The following is a 20,410-nucleotide window of genomic DNA, read 5'->3' on the forward strand; positions in this document are numbered from 1 at the left end:
GCCCCAGTGTCTCCCTGCAGCGCCTCACTCCCAAGATTTAATCACAGGCATTTTTAGTATAAGTCATAGACAGGTCACGGGCCATGAATTTTTGTTTATTGCCCATGACCTGTGACTAAAGCATAGCTTTAGGCATGACCACAAATGAATACAATATTCTAGATGAGGGGAAACTCTCATTTATATAATGATATTTTAATATTAAAGTATTTTCCATTCCAATCCAATTCCAAAATCTACTATCATCCCTAGATTTCTTTCAGAATTACTGCTTTGGAGTTTCTCCCTACCACTGAATATTTCTTTTACTGAATATTTTTTCTTCCCCACATGTACAAAAGCTTCCATTTCTCCACTCTTCAAGTTTTCAAAATATTTCCTATACATATTTCTAATCTACTTACATATTATGATTTAAAATCAAATTTATGCACGACAACCTTGTTGAGAGTACAAGTAAAACTTATCAGCAACATGAAGTTAAACCAAAAGATGTTTTAAAGTTTACCTTTCTTAATTAAGCCCTGAGTGACAATCATGCTTACCGCAGAAATAGGAACAGCTGTGGGGGGGAAAAAAGTAGCTTATCAATAGAGAGAAAAAAAGAAGAATTATAATTTGCAGTCTTTTCAAAGTGGCAGATTCTCTCTCTCTCTCCTGATATCTTCAAATCAAGATGCATTCCTTTCTGGAAGATGTGTTAGCCAAACACAATCATAAATTATTGGCTCAATACAGGGGTACTGGCTGAAGTTTAATGGCCTGTAATATAAAGGCCGTCAGACCAGATGATCTAATGGTCCCTTCTGGCCTTAAACTCTATGAATAAGATAACACTACACTTACGCTTGAAAAATCTGGTGGAAGGTATCCTCCTAAAATTGAGTAACTGAGTGGAAATATTGTAGAAACTAATTTAGAGTTTCAACAATTTCACTTCTTTCAATGTATATATAAAAATAAGATAGCAACTACTCTGCTCTTTTTAAAACGCCAACCATCACCTCAATCAGCAGCAATGTCCTAGTTAAAAAAAAAAAATAAAAATCAGATGATCATTAACTGAACAATCCTCCCATCATTACCTCCCTTTCCCAGAGGCTAGGGCCAAAGAGGGTTCTTGCTGTATGACTGGAAATTCAAGATTCCTGCTATTTCAAACCATGCTGGGAGAGAATCCCACAATTGAGGGGAAATGAGGTTTTTCCAGAGAGATAGGAATCTACCCCAAACCAGACAGACAGTTAGTTCAACTCACAGGGTGCCAATGCACTATATTCACATAAAAACATACTGTTCAACAAACAGACTGCTAAATTCTACATTAACTTCAGTTTCCACAAAGAATTAAGATGCAGCCTCATAAAAACCATAGTGCAGTAATCTACTCTCTAGATGACAAAAGCACAGATGACCGACAAGACTCATATCCAAAAAGATAATTTCATAATCTCCAGGCCGTACCTAAATGACGAAGCAGTGCTGGCCTTTCGGATGGGGGGGAAAACGTAAAGTAATAATGCAATCCATCTTGGTCAAGAATTCTTCAGTATTTTGTGAAAAACATTGTTTTGATAATTGAAACAAATCACGTATATTGGGCAAGCACCATGCATGATCACATGATTTGCAGAATTCAGTTTGCTGTAAGGTCATGCTCCAAAGTCTCAGCTTTCATTAAATAAAATATTTCCAGTGCTCATGGCTGCAGAGATTTCCTCTGATGGTATGTCTGCATAGCAACTAGATATCCATGACTGACCCATGCCAGCTAACTCTGGCAAGTGGGACTCAGGCTGCAGGGAGAACCCCAGGCTCTAGGACACTGCAGGGTGGGAGGCTCCGAGAGCCTGGGCTCCATCCCAAGCTCAGAAGTCGACGCTGCAATGCAACAGTCCATAAGTCGGAATTGGCTGGCAGGGGCCAGCCTGGTACGTGTCTAGTTGCTATGTAGACATAGCATGAGAGGCAAATTGAGTGTAAAATTATGTTTATTGATGTTTGTTCTCTTACTGAAGTTGCAGAGAGACCCAAACAATGGTTCTAAGAAGTGTGAACTGTCCCATTTACCTTAATGGCCTATGAAAGATAATCTGCACAACTCAGAACTGAAAATATGAGGACAGTGTAAAATAAACTGAATTGAATATCGAAACAGAGCTATTGCACTGAATTTTTCATTTTCATATTCAATTCAATAAAAACCTTAATTTAAAAAATTGCATGAAGCTGTTGCAGAAATTCAAAAATATAGAAATGCCTTATCTCAGTCTTTTGCATGTTTCATTAGCATTACATGGTTTAGAAAGCCATCCAAATCCTACAAACCCTTACTCACATGAATAGTCAGACTAATTTTGAGGGCCAACTTGTATAAAGGTTTGCACGATAAGGCTGTGACTCAGGGACCTCTTGATGTGAACTGACAGAGGACAAGGGGGGGCATAGGCATTTACAGGTATCTCTAAGGTCAAGCATATGCACAATAATTCACGAAAGTGTGGCATGTAAGGTCTCTACCAAGAGCCAGTAGCTTACAGATCATCAACATCACCGAAAAACAGGTGTATGGATAATATTTAGAGACAAACTTACAAGCTTCACAGAGACCTTCTTCAGCTCAGTGTAGCTCGAAACTTTTCTCTTTCACCAACAGAAGTTGGTCTAATACAAGATATTCCTTCACCCACCTTATCTCTCTAATATCCTCTGACCAACACAGCTAAAACAACACTGCAAATGATGGATAATATTTAAGAAAAAAGAAAAGGAGTACTTGTGGCACCTTAGAGACTAACAAATTTATTAGAGCATAAGCTTTCGTGAGCTACAGCTCACTTCATGAAGTGAGCTGTAGCTCACGAAAGCTTATGCTCTAATAAATTTGTTAGTCTCTAAGGTGCCACAAGTACTCCTTTTCTTTTTGCGAATACAGACTAACACGGCTGCTACTCTGAAACCAATATTTAAGAAGTATCTATACCAAAAATTATGCTCTTATAATTATGCTCTTGAAGTTAAAGTCAGGTCACAAGGATGTGATGTGCCATGGAGAGGTTCTCTTCAGGGAAAGGACAGCAGATGCTTATTTCTCTATGTCTGGTCACTTATGTATCGTTCATTGTATGCACCACAATGGAGACCTATTTGCATTATTGATCCTGATTCTAATCAAGAGACTGTGAAATCAAAAGAGAGGAAAGCTTTAAAAAAAAAAAAAAACACACCCAAAACAACAGGGAAATATCCTGTTTACAAGTAAAAATAATGGATTCTGGGGGTACAACGGTGTACTGATATACACCCAGGATCCTTCATGTAGCAGATGAACAATCATCATGATCTGTCTTATGAAAGGAGGGTCATAGTCAACCTCACTGGAAAATGCTGCAAAGACTTTGGGTGAGCTAAACTTCATTAGACAGGAAAGTATCTAGTTAAGTCTAGGCTCTAGAATATGTATTATGATTTTATTTTACATGTAACCATTTTTTGCCAATACTTTTCCTTGCTACTTCTCAAATCTCTATTCTTGTTAAATAAACATATATTACTTGTTTTCACTATAAACATTTCTAAATGCTATGTGTAAAGTGGAGCTATGACCCAAGATATAACCGGTAAACTGAGGTACACTGTTCCCAAAGGAACAGTACATCTGTCAATACTGTGGAACAGGAGCTGAGCACTCCAGTGAAATGCTCAGAGGTTGGAGTGTGTCTATTGCTAACCTGCAGAGGGACAGCAGAGTCTATGTAGGCTGAGGAGGGAGTGTATGTGTTGCCCCGTGTGTGGTGGTGGAGTCAGGGAGCCGATCCCGACAAGCACAGGGGCTCCCTCATACTAACAGTAGATTGTGGGGAGGTGCTTTACAAGCCTGTGTAACTATGAGAAGCAAAACAGGCCCTATGACTGGATCTTAAAAACAGTTAGTGTAAATGCTAATGGATCAAGTATTCAGGGAGATGATGTGACAAGCATTTTCCTTCCATAATATTACTTATCTTAGTGTATAATTTGATTTCAGTGAAGCTTCTCATACAAATGGTCCTTACTCATGAGTAAGGATTTGTAGGTTTTGGCTTTCATTCTTATATAGCTGTGATAATGGCAAAAACACTACAAAGGAAGAAGAAAGAGGAGATTAAAATGGAGACAAAGGTGGTTTATCAGCAAACTTGACTCACATCTATACCAGAAGCTCTCTTCGTTGCATTCCCTGAAAATTCTTCTTTCATCCTCTGTTGGTACGTAAGCCATACCTACAGGATTCTTTCATTATGAAAATTGAACATTAAAAGATACGTATATGAAAATATTAACAGAATGAAGCTTTTTAAAAATGCTTTTCCTAATCTCTACACTGTCACAAGAAATAGCTGTAATTTAATAAATCGGGGCCTTTATTCACCTGTGAATGCCTCATCGGGCTAGCAATATTAGCTATTTAATTTAGTTAGATTTAGCCTCTTGCTGCCTTAGGTATAACTTTAAAGATACAATAACATTGAATACAAAGCAGCTTATCCAGACATGAGCAAATAACCAAAAACCCTTAAATACCAACCCTTATTGTATTCCTCCCATCACAAAAGCCTGGGTAAAAAGATCTTGCAGCCTGCCTTGAAGGTCAACAGAGTCTAACTATTCACAGAGCACTAGGATCATATTGGTGTTAGTCATTATAACTTAACACAGTAAAAAAGTCCTAACCACATAAAACATTTCAGTTATCTATAAGATGTTATAAGGTGAAGGCTGACCAACCCCTCCACTACTCTCCCCCCATGAACTTGGAGTGCCTGATCGTCACCATTATTGTGAGAGAACTAAGTGATGTTAGGCAGTGGTGAACACCTAATACTATGAATAAAAGATAACATTTTTAGAGAGAAGTTATTCTACATTATCAATTCATGATACATTTATCTCACTAACTGGACCTCACAGCACTGGAAGAGCAAAACTTCAAATTACAAAGGAACATCCATAATTAAGGATGAGTTTTTGTCACAGATATTTTTAGTAAAAGTCATGGACAGGTCATGGGCAATAAACAAAAATTCACTGAAGCCCGTGACCAGTCCATGACTTTCACTAAAAATATCCGCAAAACAGTGAAGTGGGTTCAACACCTATTCTTGTTTGGGGCTCCCAGATCCCCCACTGCTGTGGGGAGTGGGAGCTCTGGGGTTCCCCTGCCCACAGGGGCTGGGCTGCTGTTGGGTCCACTTGTCATCCCCCCTCTCGGGGTGGCTGGGAGCTCAGGGGGAGTCCCCAACCATGGCTGGGAGCTGCAGGGTCCCTAGCTGGAGAGTCCCCACAGTGCTCACCATGGCTGGGCTGCTTCAGGGTCCCCCCACTGCCTGCTGTGGCTGGGTAGCTTTAGGGGTCCCCCACCATGGTGGGGGCTAGGAGCACTAGCCCCAGGCAGAAAATGTCACAGAGATCAAAGGAAGTCACGAATGTTGTAACCTCCATGACATAATATATGGAAATGCTACATATAAAGAGTTAGCCCATAGCATATTCCATTTATTCAACATCAGTTTGTATTTTAGGCTAGGCTAGTTTATTACTTATGCCTCCAAAAGAGAATCCTGGGTACCAATAGCATGTGGAGACAGAGGGAATATATAGACAACAAATCTCCATTGCAAGTAATTTTAATGAGGTGTTTAATGCGCCCTTTACTGAACAAAAAGGGGTTGTTATGTGTGTTTCAATGACACCACAGTGGTGCACTCAGATGACGTTTTCAGATATTTTATTCAATCATCCCTATTTAAATGATCCCAGCTTGAGAGGCCAGCTCTGAAAACATAGCAGAGACGTTTTGCTACAACAATCTCCGTCGCCCCACACTGCGGCTGCCACCAGGCCAGAGGTTGCCAGCGCTGACACAGGCAGGCCTAGGGATCAGACTATTTCCCCTCTACACGAACCGCAAGCACAGCCCGGCTGGGGCGGTCGGGGTCTCACACACAACAGCTGCCCCGGGGGCGGGCGGCGAAACGGCAGTCGCTGAGCGACACCAGGCGCAGTCGAGCCCGAGGACCCCTGGTGCCCTGCAAGTACACGGGGGAAGGGGAGCCCACAACACACCGCAGCGCTCGCAGAGGCCTCCCAGGCTTCACAACAGCTCCCCCCGCGCCTGCCCAATCCCAGCCCTACCGGCACCCCGGGGGCGCCTGGCCAACCCCGCAGCTGCTCAGCCCCAAGTCAGGGGCAGCTCCTCCGTCCCTGACCCGGTCCGCCGTGCTCCCCTTCTCGGGGGCCGCGCCCTACCTGCCCGGGAGGCTCCATGGGGGCAAGCACGGGGAGGGGACTAAAAGAAAGCAAAAAACGGCTCAACGGCGGTGCCAACCGCACCGACACACAAGCCTCCCTGGGAGGGGGAGGAGGACCGGAAACCCGCAGCGACACAATGACCCCGCGGGAACGGGACAAGGGGCGATTTCACCGCAATGACCCGGATACGGTTACGGACAGGCACGAACAACAGGAAGGCCCCCCCCCCGTGAACTTGCTTAATGCGCATGCGTCTGGTAGGCTTGTCCCGCTCGCCCCGCCCCGCACCCTTCGCTCTGCTGTTGGGGGCGTGGCTGGGGTGCAGAGGCTTGTCACGGGGATGGGCGGAGCCCGCCTCTCCGACCCTCTCCGGCTACTGAGGCTGGGCGCGAGAGCCAGGCGAGTCGGGCTGTTGCCTCACGAGCCAGTGGCTGAATGATGAGTGGACGCAGGGGTTCGGTGCCTCCCGCTGGGCCGCCGCTGTGAGTGGGGGGTGGGATTTCCCTGCATCTCTGAAGAAGTGGATTTTTATTCACAAAAGCTTATGCCCAAATAAATCTGTTAGTCTTTAAGGTGCCACCGGACTCCTCAATGTTTTTGTGGTTACAGTCACAGACTAGCACAGGTTTCAGAGTAGCAGCCGTGTTAGTCTGTATTCGCAAAAAGAACAGGAGTACTTGTGGCACCTTAGAGACTAACAAATTTATTAGAGCATAAGCTTTCGTGAGCTACAGCTCACTTCAAGACTAGCACAGTTACCCCTCTGATACGTGAGCAGGATTCACTCATGAAACAGTCCCGGCCGGATTAAGACCTTTAGAGGCCCTAAACACTGAAAGATTATGGTGCCCCCCCATATGTAATTCAAAATAAAAACAATACTATACCATAAAATACAATTTTATTTTTCGAAATGACATAAAACATGTATGCTGAAATTAAAATAGCTTCTTTCTAGATTTTCTGATTGCAAAATTCTGAATAAGTTCATCGAAGCTGACTCAGCGAAGCATGTCCGCTTCCATACCCAATAGGGAAAAAGAAAAGGAGGACTTGTGGCACCTTAGAGACTAACAAATTTATTTGAGCATAAGCTTTCGTGAGCTACAGCATCCGATGAAGTGAGCTGTAGCTCACGAAAGCTTATGCTCAAATAAATTTGTTAGTCTCTAAGGTGCCACAAGTCCTTTTCTTTTTGTGAATACAAACTTAACACAGCTGCTACTCTGAAACCTGACAATAGGGAAAGTGAATGAAGTCTGTCTTGACACATTGTTGTTCTCTGATGGTTTTTTATTCTTTTCAGCTGAGAAAAAGAGCATTGTGCGGACCAGTTAGTAATAATCAATGTTAGAAAAATACGTAGTGTGATCTCTACGTTTGGAAATACACATTGTATTCCGTCTTTCAGTATTGTGACATGAAAATCAATGTGACTGAATTTCATTTTTCCTGTTTCATTAAACGTTGTGCGCATATAACAATGGAACTGCCGTACTTCTCCACAGAGATTCATGTTAAACTCAACGGGGTATGAGTCAACCAGCTTTTGGGAACCTTGTGAATATTGTTCGTCAGATAAGTCCATATAGTTTAGAAAAGAAAATTTACTTGATACTTCTTTGTACACTTCACCTCTCCTCTTCATATGAGCTTCAAGTGTATCAATTATAGTGCAGTAAGTAGATACGCAAAATTTGTTTCTAGGATTCAGTGCTGTTTCTGTTGCACTGCTATCATTTGCTTGTTTTTTTCTGATTCGCTTGTGGGACTGGGCAAGATATCTTTTGATATGTCTTCAAATCTTTTGAAATCTTTCCTCAAAGTGTATAAGTGGTCTGCTAATGATTTGACAGAGGTCTGCACATGTTTTCAAATCCAATTTTTTTTCTTGGAGAGTTTAACTTGTGTGGTAAAAGTTTTGTAAAATTTCATTCCACATGGTCAACATGAATACAAACTCAAGTTCTTGCATCTTGTTTGCAATATTTTCTGCCTCTCTTACAGTTTCTCCCTTTTGTGATTGGTCTTCAGCTATACTTTCTAATGCATACACAATCTTTGAGTAGGACTCCAGAATTGCACTTGTTGCCACTGCATGTGCCTCCCAGCAAGTATTAGAAAGAGATTTCAACACACTATGTTTGCCCAAATAAGAACTGCCCATCGATGTGTTGAGGCAGAGAAAAATGTATAAAGTAACTGGACTGTTGAGAAAAAACTTACTGCCACTGGACAACAATCAACAGCACTGCGGCCAACAAGATTGAGAGAGTGTGCAGCACATGGCATGAATATGGCATATTTGTTCTGTTCTAAAAGCTTCTTCTGCATTCCTCGATAATGCCCTGACATGTTAGCAGCGTTGTCATAAGATTGACCTCTGCACTTTGAGAAATCTATTTTGCAAACTTGGCACAGATAATGCAGTACTCGATTTGCCATTTCTTCACCAGTGTGGCTTTTCAAATTGAGGAATGTTATAAATCGTTCAACTGGTTTTCCATCTGTGGGAGACACATATCCCAATACAATACTCAGTTGATCAATATATGAAAGATCAGGTGTAGAGTCGACAGATAAACTGAAGTACCCAGCAGTACTTATTTCATCCACAATAGTTGAACGAACTTTGTCACTCATTAGACCAATGAGTTCATCACTTATTGTCTTGGATAAGTGTGATGGGTTATCTTTGCCAGCATTCCCATATTTTGAGATATGGCCTGCTAAAAATGGTCAAACTGAGCCACAATACATGACAGGATCTGATTTCCTCACATTATTTCTATCTATGTTAGTAGGACGCCCCCCTGGTTTACGTGGGGATAAGTAATAAAAAGAGAAGAGAAAAACGGGAAGAGTGTGTAGTGGAGTGTAAGGAAGTCTAACAAAGTTCTGATTTTTCCCATGATGACTACTTAGATGCTTTTTTTGAAATATCAGATATCAATTTTTTTTTAAATATTTTTTGTGCCCCCTGCTTTGCTGGTGCCCTAAGCACGTGCTTAGTCTGCCTATTGGGTAATCTAGCCCTGGAAACAATGAAGAGAAGAACAATGCACGCATGTACATGTGATGTATACTCACATAACTCACTGTGTCTACGTCTTACTTAACCAATTGTGCTTGTGGAACATCTGCGTACAAGATCGAGCTGGTGCTGGGCTGTGACAGTAGTGGCTTGTACGCTGTACCAGTGCTTTTCTCAAGGACTTGTCAGTTTCTACAGAAACTGATTGCCTTTCACCTAAAACAGTGGTTCCCAAACTTTTTGGCATCATGCCACCTTTTTAATTTTCAATAAACCCTCACGCCCCCACCTCTCCTTTACCATCATCCAAACCCCCTGCTCCTTGTCCCCTGACCGCCTCCTCTCGGGACCCCACCCTCTATCCAATTCCCCCTGCTCCCTGTCTCCTGACTGCCCTGACCCCTATCCACACCCACACCCCCTGACAGGTCCCCCAGGGACTTCCACACCTATCCAACCCTCCCCTGCTCCCTGTCTCCTGAGTGTCCCCCCAGAACCTCCGCGCCATCCAAGCACTCCCTGTCCCCTGACTGCCCTGCCCCTGGGACCTCCTGCCCCTTATCCAACCACCCTGCTCCCCGCCCCCTTACCGCTCAGAGCGGCAAGACTGGCTTATTGGAAAGCCTGGGAGGTGGGCGGTCGCAAGCTGTGCTGCCCGCGTGGCGGTGTAGCTGCAGGGGAGGGGCTGGGGGCCAGCCTCCCTGGCTGGCAGCTCAAGGACCGGGCAGCCTCATGCCCTCCCAGTGGGGCACACCCCCCAGTTTGGGAACCAATGACCTAAAAAGAAAGCCTGTTGTGGCACTCTGGCTGCAAAGAAAAACTTCCAAACTTAAATGGGTCATGGTCTATCTGCAGACAAACAGAAATTATAGCCCTCCAAAGTGGGAATTAGTTATTTCTATGAATGGAGTGTTAACACGGGGAATTACTAAAATTAACATTCAAGGTCCCAGTCATTCCTTTCAATGCACAATGTGTTTCCTTCCTGTGCTTTATCTGCCTGCTTGCTTACAGGAAAATTGCATTCTCTGATAAATTCAGGAGTATTCATAGCTACAGAATTCTCAAGAGGTAATTCTTACACCATTTATTTTTTAAATGGTAATATATTTTTGGTATTGTAACTGACTCACTGTCAGGTGTTACTGTATGAGCCATATGCCAAACATTTTAAATATACAGTAACATGTCCTGTGTACTGTATTTAGCTTTAGAAACTCCAGGCATGAGGCAGGTTACCAATAAACACATCTATTAAGTAAAAGATTGTTTGCAAGAGCTGGCTAAAAGGAAAGGATGCCACTAAATTAGGCTCAAGTTTTGTTAGTTAGTTACACACAGGAGCCCAGGTGGGGACTCAGAGCAGCACCACTGGGATAGTTTGAGTATGCAGAATTTGTAAGTTAGGGGGCTGTGTTGGAGCAGGAGGATTATGATGGGCATGCTAGGTTTGCATTCTGCTAACAGTAAAACAGGAACCTCAGAGCACTAACTATTATAGGTGAAAGCAGTTTATCAATGAACAGGAATAACTTTAAAAAGGACACTTTATGGTTTTACTGCTAGTATGGTGCATGCTGTAATAGCTTCCACATTGAAGACAGTGCTACTGCTTTAATTCACCATATGCTGCTGAGCTGTTGCCACTCACCTGGAATGCACCACTCCCTCATACCGTAGCTGGAGGGGGCAAATCATTGTTTCTTAGCCCTCAAATTTAGGTGAGGAGACTTTTAAGCCTCTGTGTGGAGGAGGGAAATGGCAGGCATCAGGGAGCCCTGAAATCCGAGTAGAGGTCCATTAAATAAACAGTGTGGGAAATGCGTTTTGGAAATGTTAGTGTGGCAGGGTCACTAAAATGAGATGGATGGTGGTGGAAGGGTACATTTGGTTACATCAGGTGGGTGGAGAGGTATGCAGGGAAATCAGTAGAAGAGAGAGATTCTGGAGTACTTGGGACTCCTGAAATGAGCAGGGAGGATGGAATATTGAAGGGAGCATCTAGGGGCAAGAATTCATAAGTGTCAACATCTTGTGACAAAGAAATAGATTGTTAATTTGCATAGTTACACAAATTTGCACAGAGTACTGCCTAGTGATACAAAAGGCTCCGGTTTCTTCCAAACCTCTGGCTAATTAATTGTGCCCCTCCAACCCCATATCAATTAATTTTGCATTTTGTAGTATCTTAACATCAGTGTTCTGCCTCCCAGGCCCCATCAATTAATCCTGGCCCTGTCAGTCCCACATCACCCAGCCCATATTAACAGAGATTATGGGGGTCAGCGAAAGCAGATTCCTGGTACCACTAGCTAAAATCCATGTGGTTTGGAAAGTGTTTTGACTGTGTGAATAATAAAACACCTCCTAGTTGACCTGCTCCTTGGTAATGATTTTTTCCATGTAGCTCAAGTTAAAGTATTTGCCTGCAGCAGGAGGGAGTTTTATGCTGGGACCCCTGAGGAAAAGGGTAAGGTCTCAGGAACTGCTGAGAAAATGGGAGAGAGTCTCCTTGATTCTTCTGCAGCAGGTGGAAGCCACATGCTTCCAGGTGGGAGTGTGGTTGAGACCAACTCCTGCACTGCAGCTGGAGGCAACACTACGTCAGGAAGCGATGGAGGTGTAATGCCTGCTAGGGAGAGAACTGTCCAAGTTTTTAGCTGCCAGCAGATTGCAGGTGAACCAGAGATAACCCTGGCTCTAGGGAGCATAGAGAAATGTGTCCCAGTGGAACGCTCAGAGAAGAAGCAGGGGATTTCAGAAAGCACTGAGGTGGGTGAGGATTCCTGTGACTCTGTAACACAGGGAAGCAGTGTGCTTCCAAGTATGGGAGGACCTGAGACTAGCTCCTTTTCAGCAGAAGGCAACATGCCCTCATGCGCAGGTTTTGAGAAGGAACCATGTTATTGACCTACTGGTGGGGAGGAATCATGCAGCTGACTTTTCAGGCACAGAGAAAGGGGTGGCGGAGGGTATTCCAATCCAGGTCCCAGTTTTTCAGGTTGCTATTTCTGACAAGTTTTTGGCAAGTAACTGTGTCTCTTTACATCAAGATGCAGCTCCAACGCCTGTGAGAGCAGAGGAGTTGAGACCAGGAAATTGCCAGATGGTAGTTTGTGAGAACACAAATGACCCAGCTGACAGAGAAGGAGGTGTTTTCCACCAGGCTGGTGAGAGACAGGGAGCAGTTATGGAAAAGCTGCTGGGAAAAAATGAATCTGATCAAAGGCTAAACACACCTAGCCCAGAGAGCACGGATCACAGCCCTCTAGGGGGCAGGGAAGGACTCAGTGCTGGGAGGGGGAAACACAGGGTAACCCCAAAAGTGGAGCTGAATTTTCTACATATGTACAGTCCCGGGGTTGGGAGACCACTCCCCAAAGGGCCAGCCAATGTGCAGGATCCCCCTGAACACCTATCTTGCCAGACCCTGAGGCACCAAAATTCCAGAAACATGATTAAATTAAGAGCCCACATAGAGCGGAACACTGGAGGGAAAGAAAAGCCAGTGACTGATTACATGGGAGACAGTCAAAGGACACCATGGGTAATGAATAAACTAACCTCAAACTAGAATATCTGAACAGAGGGTGTGATATCTTAAAAATATTTGTAAATGCACATCTGAGATAAAAATGTTGGTAATGTTAAGTTTTTGGGTTAAGAATTTTGACATGGATGTTAAACCTTATGATAATGCTACTTTTCAATTAATACCTGTAAACAGGTTTAAAGCTTACCACAGCAGAGAAACCTGGTTTGCTGTGAATGGGGAAACTGAGGCACACCACCTCATGACCTTGATGGCTGGATGCCAAGAGAACTATAACACAAACTGCCTTTGAACTAGTCAGTGACTAACCCTGTTGCAGTAAACTAAGAGGAGAGTGTGACATTCTGTACCCTGCACCCCCATGTTCATCTTTATAATATGATTGTGTGGTATCCAATGCAAAGTTTGTCATGTCCAGTGTCTTCGGAAGGCTCATGATGCACTGAGCATTGTTTTTACAGTAATGTTATGGGTTGTAATTTCATGTATGTAGTTATGTGGCTGGAAATGTGTCGTCATGGCTTAAAACAAGCCCAGGCAAAACCTCTCCAAGAGCAGAGTGGCAGTTCACACTTTATCAGGGCATGTACGGGGCAAACCCTGCCCAGCCTCACAGAAACAAAGGACACTGGCCTAGGCAGCAACAAAGGATCTGTTGGACTCTCGAGTGAGTCACCCCCCTTCCTTTGGTCAATTTGGGAGTACCATGAGGTAATGCTCACCTGACTCTGAAGTGAGGGGGGGGCAAAGCCAAGAGGGAAGAAAGAACATGATAAAAGGGAGAGACGTTTGCCATTCTCTTCCTCTCTCTTCCACCTCCATCTACAGACATCACCACCAAGGGATTGAAGCGCTGATCAAAGGGGAGAGCCTGGCTGAAGGGCAACCAGCCAGCCTGTGGTGAGAAGCATCTATGTTTGTAAGAACACAGAAAGTGTTAAGATCAGCTTAGAATGTGTTTTGCTTTTATTTCATTTGACCAAATCTGACTTGTGCTTTGACTTATAATCACTTAAAATCTATCTTTGTATTTAATAAATTTGTTTTTTTATTCTACCTGAAGCAGTGCGTTTGGTTTGAAGCGTGTCAGAGACTTCCCTTGGGATAACAAGCCTATCCATTTCTTTGTTAAATTGACAAACTCATATAAGTTTGCAGTATCCAGCAGGCGTAACTGGACGCTGTAAGATGGAGGTTCCTAGGGTTGTGTCTGGGACTGGAGATATTGGCTAGTGTCATTCGGTTGCACAATCCAAGCAGCTTACATACCAGAGGCTGTGTGTGAACAGCCCAGGAGTGGGGGATCTCACAGCAGAGCAGGGTAAGGCTGGCTTCCAGAGTCAAGGATTGGAGTGACCTAGCAGATCACCGGTCCAGATAACATCAGGGGAATGTCACAATCTCATCGAGATGTTTCCCCCATCCCAGCCTCCTACGGACTTCCTCAAGTCTGCAAGAGGAAACATATTATAGGCCTCATAAGATATTTTGGAGCACGACACCCCTCCTGTGGGTTTTATATGCCAACCCTGTTTAAACCTTTGGTATGCAATTTAAAAAAAAAAACTGGAAATTTCATAAACTAAAATCATGTTTAACAAATAGTTTACAATAGAAGTGTTTCATTGGAATCCACCTAACCACCAACATTATTACACTTACTGTATCTGAATTCTACACTTAAAACCCAAGTGCTAGAATGTCTTGAAGTGAACGCTTGAGGAGAACCAGCTGACCCCTACCATATAATCCTTCTTTCACTAGTCTCCCCTGCCCACCACCCTGCCCTCCAGGACTTGTGCTACCTACCCTGCCTTAACTTTGTGGTATGCTGTTATCCTTTAGTCTTTGCAATCACCATTTAAAGTGTTCTTTTATCGGACAATAAGAACAAGAACGGCCATACTGGGTCAGACCAAAGGTCCATCAAGCCCAGTATCCTGTCCTCTGACAGTGGCCAATGGCAGGTGCCCCAAAGGGAATGAACATACAGGTTATTAATTTTATAAATAACTCACTCTTGGCTCAGTGTGCTGAAATAGTTTATCTGTGTCAGAATTTGCAAACTATTAATAAAAATAGTAGCAAGATCAGCTAGTACAGTACTGACAAATGCACAGGAAAATGTGGAAATTCCAAAAAATGCCAGATAGACTTTCAGACTCATCATCTCTCTAATATGATGTTCTTTGTTAAAACAAAATTAGTGCAGTAGAATAATTCTTCACAGATGTGAAGGTCTCCTCCTGGCACCTAGGTTGTAATTTAGGCCAGTTGTAGGGCCTTAACCAGGTTCTCCTTCAGCAATTCCCTTTTTCTCAATTAATCCACAAACTCAGAGGATCCACCAGGCAAGCCTTCTGCTATGAATGACGAAGCAGCATGTATGATGCCTGGACCATTTTGTAAAGCTCATCATGGGTGGGAGAGAGGGCAGACTTGCAAGGCTCCTGGTCCCTTTAAGAAAGAGTAACAGGGTTTCTTTCAAACATTACTTATGTCTGGGACTGCTTCCTCTCTACCAGCATCACCTAGGTCCTTGTATGTGTCAGACTTCCCAAAATCTTAAAGGGTCACTCTACATTACATTACTATACAGGGACCTCTAAGTCCCATATAGTCTTAAGCGGGCAGACTATCCTGTTACAGGTAGGGACCAACTTTTTGTTCCGTTTATACAACGCCTAGCAAAATGGTGTCCTAATAATAATTGTTAGCATTATTAATAATACTTAATGGGTTAACAGGAATGCAGTTGAATGATGAGTCCATCCCCAAAGTGGAAAAAAAACATTGTGTTGTACATAAAAAAAGCTCTTCCGTCTACAAAAGAAAGTAAGGTATAGCATCATCCAATGGCTGGAAGTCAAAGCTAGACAAAATTCAGACTGGAAATAAGGTGTAAATTTTTAACAGCGAGGGTAATTAACCATTGGAACAATTTACCAAGGGTCATGATGGATTCTCTATCACTGGATATTTTAAAATCAAGAATGTTTTTTTTTCTAAAAGATATGCTCTAGGAATTATTTTGGGGGAAGTTCTGTGGTCTGTGTTATACAGGAGGGTAGGCTAAATGATCAAAGTGTCCCCTCTGGCCTTCGAATCTATGAATCTATATTATAACTACTACAATAGTCAGGCAAGCAAAGAATCAATCATTGCCCTAAGGAAGTATGGCACATCAGTAAGAAGCCAGAGAGGCAGCCTTAGTTGTTGCTCAAAGCCTCAATTAGTAAGGACTTGGTCACTCACATTAATAACTTCTTAATAATTATTACTTTTATATACTTTACATGTTCAAAGTACTCTAGAATTTAACTAATTAACCCTCATCCTATCCCTAACCCTCTCCTCCATGAATGTATCTAATTCTTTTGTGAATTCAGTTTTACTTTTGGAGTTTACAACATCCCCCGGCAACAAATTCCACAGGTTGACTGCATTTTGTGAAAAAGTATTTCCTTATTATTTTATTTTGGGCCTGCTGCCTATTAATTTAATTTGGTGATCTCTGGTTCTTGTGTTATGTGAAGGGATAAATAACACTTCCTTATTCATTTTCTCCACAGCATTTGTGATTGTATAGACATCTATTTTATCTCCCCTCAGCGGTCTCTTTTCCAAGCTGAACAATCCCAGTCTTTTTAATCTCTCCTTGTATGGAACCTGTTCCATATCCCTAATCATTTTTGTTGCCCTTCTCTGTACCTTTTCCAATTCTAATATATCTTTTTTTGAGATGGGGCAACCAGAACTGCACAAGTGCTCAAGGTGTGAGGGTACAATGGCTTTATATAGTGGCATTAAGATATTTTCTATTTTATCTATTCCTTTCCTAATAGTTCTTAATATCCTGTTAGCTATTTTGACTGCCACTGCACTCTAAGCAGATGTTTTCAGAGAATTATGACTCCAAGATCTTTCTTGAGTGGTAACAGCTAGTTTAGACCCCTTCATTTTGTATGTATAGTTGGGATTATATTTTTCAATGGGCATTACTTTGCATTTATCAACACTGAATTTTATCTGCCATTTTGTTACCAAGTCACCCAGTTTTGTGAGATCCCTTTGTAACTCTCTGCAGTCTGCTTTGAACTATCTTGAATAATGTAGTATTGTCTGCAAACTTTGCCACCTCACTGTTTACTCCTTTTTCCAGATCTTTTATGAATATGATGAACAGCACATCTCCCAGTACAGATCCTTGGAGGACCCCATTCTTTACCTCTTTCACTGTGAAAACTGACTGTTTATTTCTACACTATCTTTTAAGCAGTTACTGATCCATGAGAGGACCTTCCCTCATGTCATCCCATGACTCCTTAATTTGCTTAAGAGTCTTTGCTGGGGGATCTTGTCAAAGGGTTTCTGAAAGTCCAAATACACTACCCTCACTGGATCATCTTTGTCCGCATGTTTGTTGACCCGAATTTTAATAGATTGGTGAGGCATGATTTCCCTTTAAAAAAGTCATATTGACTCTTCCTCAACAAATCATGTTCATCTATGTGTCTGATAATTTTGTTCTTTACTATAACGTCAACCAATTTGCCTGGTACTGAAGTGAGGCTTACTGTCCTGTAATTGTCCAGGATTGCCTCTGGAGCCTTTTAAAAAAAATTGGTATGACATTAGTTATCTGCCAGTCATTTGGCACAGAGGGTGATTTAAGTGATATGTTACATACTACAGTTAGTAGTTCTACAATTCCATATTTGAGTTCCTTCAGAACTCTTGAGTGAATACCATTGAGTCTTGATGATTTACTACTGTTTAATTTATCAATTTATGCCAAAACCTTCTCTATTGATACCTCAATCTGGGACAAAGAAAAGGAGTACTTGTAAGGTACCATGAGTACTCCTTTTCTTTTTGCGGATACAGACTAACATGGCTGCTACTCTGAAACTCAAAATCAATCTGGGACAGTTCCTCAGATTTGTCATCTAAAAATAAATGCTTAGGTGTGGGAATCTCCCTCATGTCCTCTGTGGTGAAGACTGATGCAAAGAATTCATTTAGCTCCTCTGCAATGGCTTTGTCTTCCTTGAGTGCTCCTTAGCACCTCAATAATCCAGGGGCCCCACTAATGATTTGGCAGGCTTCCTGATTCTCATGTACTTAAAAAAATTTAGTGTGAGTATTCAACTTGAAATACCTAGGGCCTGATTTTCATTGGTGATGAGCCCCATCAGTTTCTTTAATGTCATTCAGTTGTGAAAACCAACTTCAAGGTGTCTCAAATTGGGCTCTCAAAATCAGAAGTCACATTAGAAAAAATTAGTCTAAGCAACTTCCTCAAGACCACACAGCATATTGGTAGCAGTGAACCCTAGTTTACTGGCTCCCAGTCCAATGTTTAATTCAGTAGATTATGTTGCCTCAAAATAATAAATATTTGTTAGGTGTCCTACTACCAAAACACTTAGGGTGCAATAAAACATTTGAAAATAGGAGTAATACAACAGATTAACATCTTTTCTTCCACCTAAAAAGTTCCAACATCTTATTGGAAACAGTTTACTTGAATGCTTTACAGCCACTGGCACATCAGGTATCTGATCCCTTCCTGCTTTCCTTTCTGTCACAGATTCTGGAAGACACTGTAAGTTTTTTTTATCTAAAGAGTGTATGGATTCTAGAACACTTACAGACCAAACAATGGGCACCAAATGGTGTAGCAAATTTTGTTGTAAAGTGTAAATATAAGACAACTGGGGCTTCCCATCATCATCTTGATAAAGGTGGACAGTTGCTGTCTACAATATGGATGGTGCCTCTACAATGTATTGATTCCAATGGCATGGCTCACTGTGGTAAAATAAATCTATTCCTGCATAAGTGTTTGCACAATCAGTGTCTATATAATTGAATGACAATGAGAAAGTCAATGAATCTGGGACTCTTCTTCCTGATGCTTTTTTACAATCCTCTTTATTTGGTATGGTATCTTGCATATTTTTTCCTTTCGGCTTTTTATTTTCATAAAATTGCTGCACTTCCATACAGTGAGAAGATTTTTATTGTTTTGGCAGTAAATTTCCCGGCAACTAAGATTTATATTCTTAATTTTTGTTCAGTTTTTTACTATCCTCATCTTCCCAAATGCCTGTAACTCTATATTGATATATTAATGTATTAATTTTATTAATATTAAATTTTTGAAATCCTGACCCCCTTAGACCTAACGATGCCTGGATCTACTGCTGCCAGGATATAAAATTCAATGTCTATCTAGTCTTTCTCTCTATGTGTCACATCTTCATTACAAAGAGATCTTAGAATTTGTTTTTGTAAGGGTCATGAAAAGTATCAAAGTTGTAATTAAAGTAACAACAGGAAAATTCTTTCCCTTTCCCTGTGTTGTGAAAGCCTTCATGGAAAAAGTAAAGATAAACAGTTTAAAATGGATCTTGTGTCCCTCACTATGATGTCTCCCAAAGTTCAGAGCTTCAGTGGTTATGTTGAGTGAAATTCAGTGGTTTGCTGTGGTAAGAAAAGGTGAATAATTTCTGGCAAAAAGTATCTGCACATTTGACATGAAACTGGCCAAGGGGCAAATATTTGCTCATTTTACTTTAGGGACAGGAAATATGTTATTAATTTTTCTATGGGCGAAATTGAGATTTTAAGCAATGGTTCTGCTAATCCCAATTTTTTTTTAATCCAAATTTATGGAGCGGGAAAGAAAATCTAATTATGGAACAAGTTTCTTCAGGTAAAATGACACATTTGACTACCTATATTACTCATTAGTTGCACTGAAACTTCTAAATGATTTTGGTCTTTTCAAACTCAGTGCAGCAACTCTGATGCCCCTCCTCAAAACTATGCATGACAGTGAACATCCAGAATGCAGTGTTTTAGTTTGAATCTCAGAGATCTAGACGTTTTCATTATTAGTTATTATTCTTATTCATGTATATGGTTCCCACAGTGTGGCTGGTGGTTGAAAGGTCTGAACCCCAGATGGAATCCAATTTCAAACTGATCCCTGATGGCCAAACAGGTTTTGGAACTTTTGCTCTAATGGTTCCCTGGGGCTGCTGCACCCCTCAGCTCAGATTCAGTTTGCACGCCTGAGAGAGAGCTGTGGATCAACGGGATCCGGGACGAGAAACGAGGAGAGAGACGGAGTAAGCAATCCAGAACCCCCACTCCTCTAATATTTGGGAGTAAATAGGTTCCAGATAACAGGAGAGGGATAAGGGATTAGAGTTGATACCCCGGGGAATACAGAACAGGCCCCGGCTTTCTTCAAGGGAGGACTCTGTCCACCCGTTTCGCGGTCAGAATAGCTCTTGTGCGTTTTTCACATATGCGAATTGTACCACAGTCCCTTCGCGCAATGGAAGTGTAAAGACTTTTTACGGCGTCCCTAACACTTCGGAAGACATTTAAAGGGCTAGGCACTCATTTTAGTTTAGAAGCTAATTTCCCAGCCTCCTCCCACCATGCACAAAGACTGGGCGGTCTCCGCGCTGTCGGAGAGTGTCCCATGATGGGACATCCAGAATCTAGAACCGACT

The 20,410-nt window shown here is 42.1% G+C and overlaps 1 protein-coding gene across 8 annotated transcripts in view; it reads right to left on the reverse strand.

Moving 5' to 3' along the window:
• The window catches only part of OCIAD1 (OCIA domain containing 1), a 30,972-nt gene extending 24,307 nt beyond the window's left edge, over positions 1 to 6,665 (reverse strand). For 3 of the 8 annotated variants that reach the window (XM_043513868.1, XM_043513867.1, XM_043513865.1), the window contains exons 1-3: positions 6,244 to 6,484; positions 4,188 to 4,272; positions 509 to 562 (exon numbers count right to left, since the gene is read on the reverse strand). In XM_043513868.1, the coding sequence (XP_043369803.1) occupies positions 509 to 562; positions 4,188 to 4,272; positions 6,244 to 6,306 (202 nt within the window). In that variant the 5' untranslated portion in view covers positions 6,307 to 6,484. Of the gene's footprint in view, positions 1 to 508; positions 563 to 2,983; positions 3,180 to 4,187; positions 5,046 to 6,243 lie in introns of those variants that run through there. The other 5 variants (XM_043513866.1, XM_038400827.2, XM_038400828.2 and 2 more) reach the window with 5 other exon arrangements.
• Positions 6,666 to 20,410: the final 13,745 nt, after the last annotated feature.

This window comes from Dermochelys coriacea, chromosome 4, assembly GCF_009764565.3.
Source record: "Dermochelys coriacea isolate rDerCor1 chromosome 4, rDerCor1.pri.v4, whole genome shotgun sequence".
NCBI classification, from domain to species: domain Eukaryota; kingdom Metazoa; phylum Chordata; order Testudines; family Dermochelyidae; genus Dermochelys; species Dermochelys coriacea.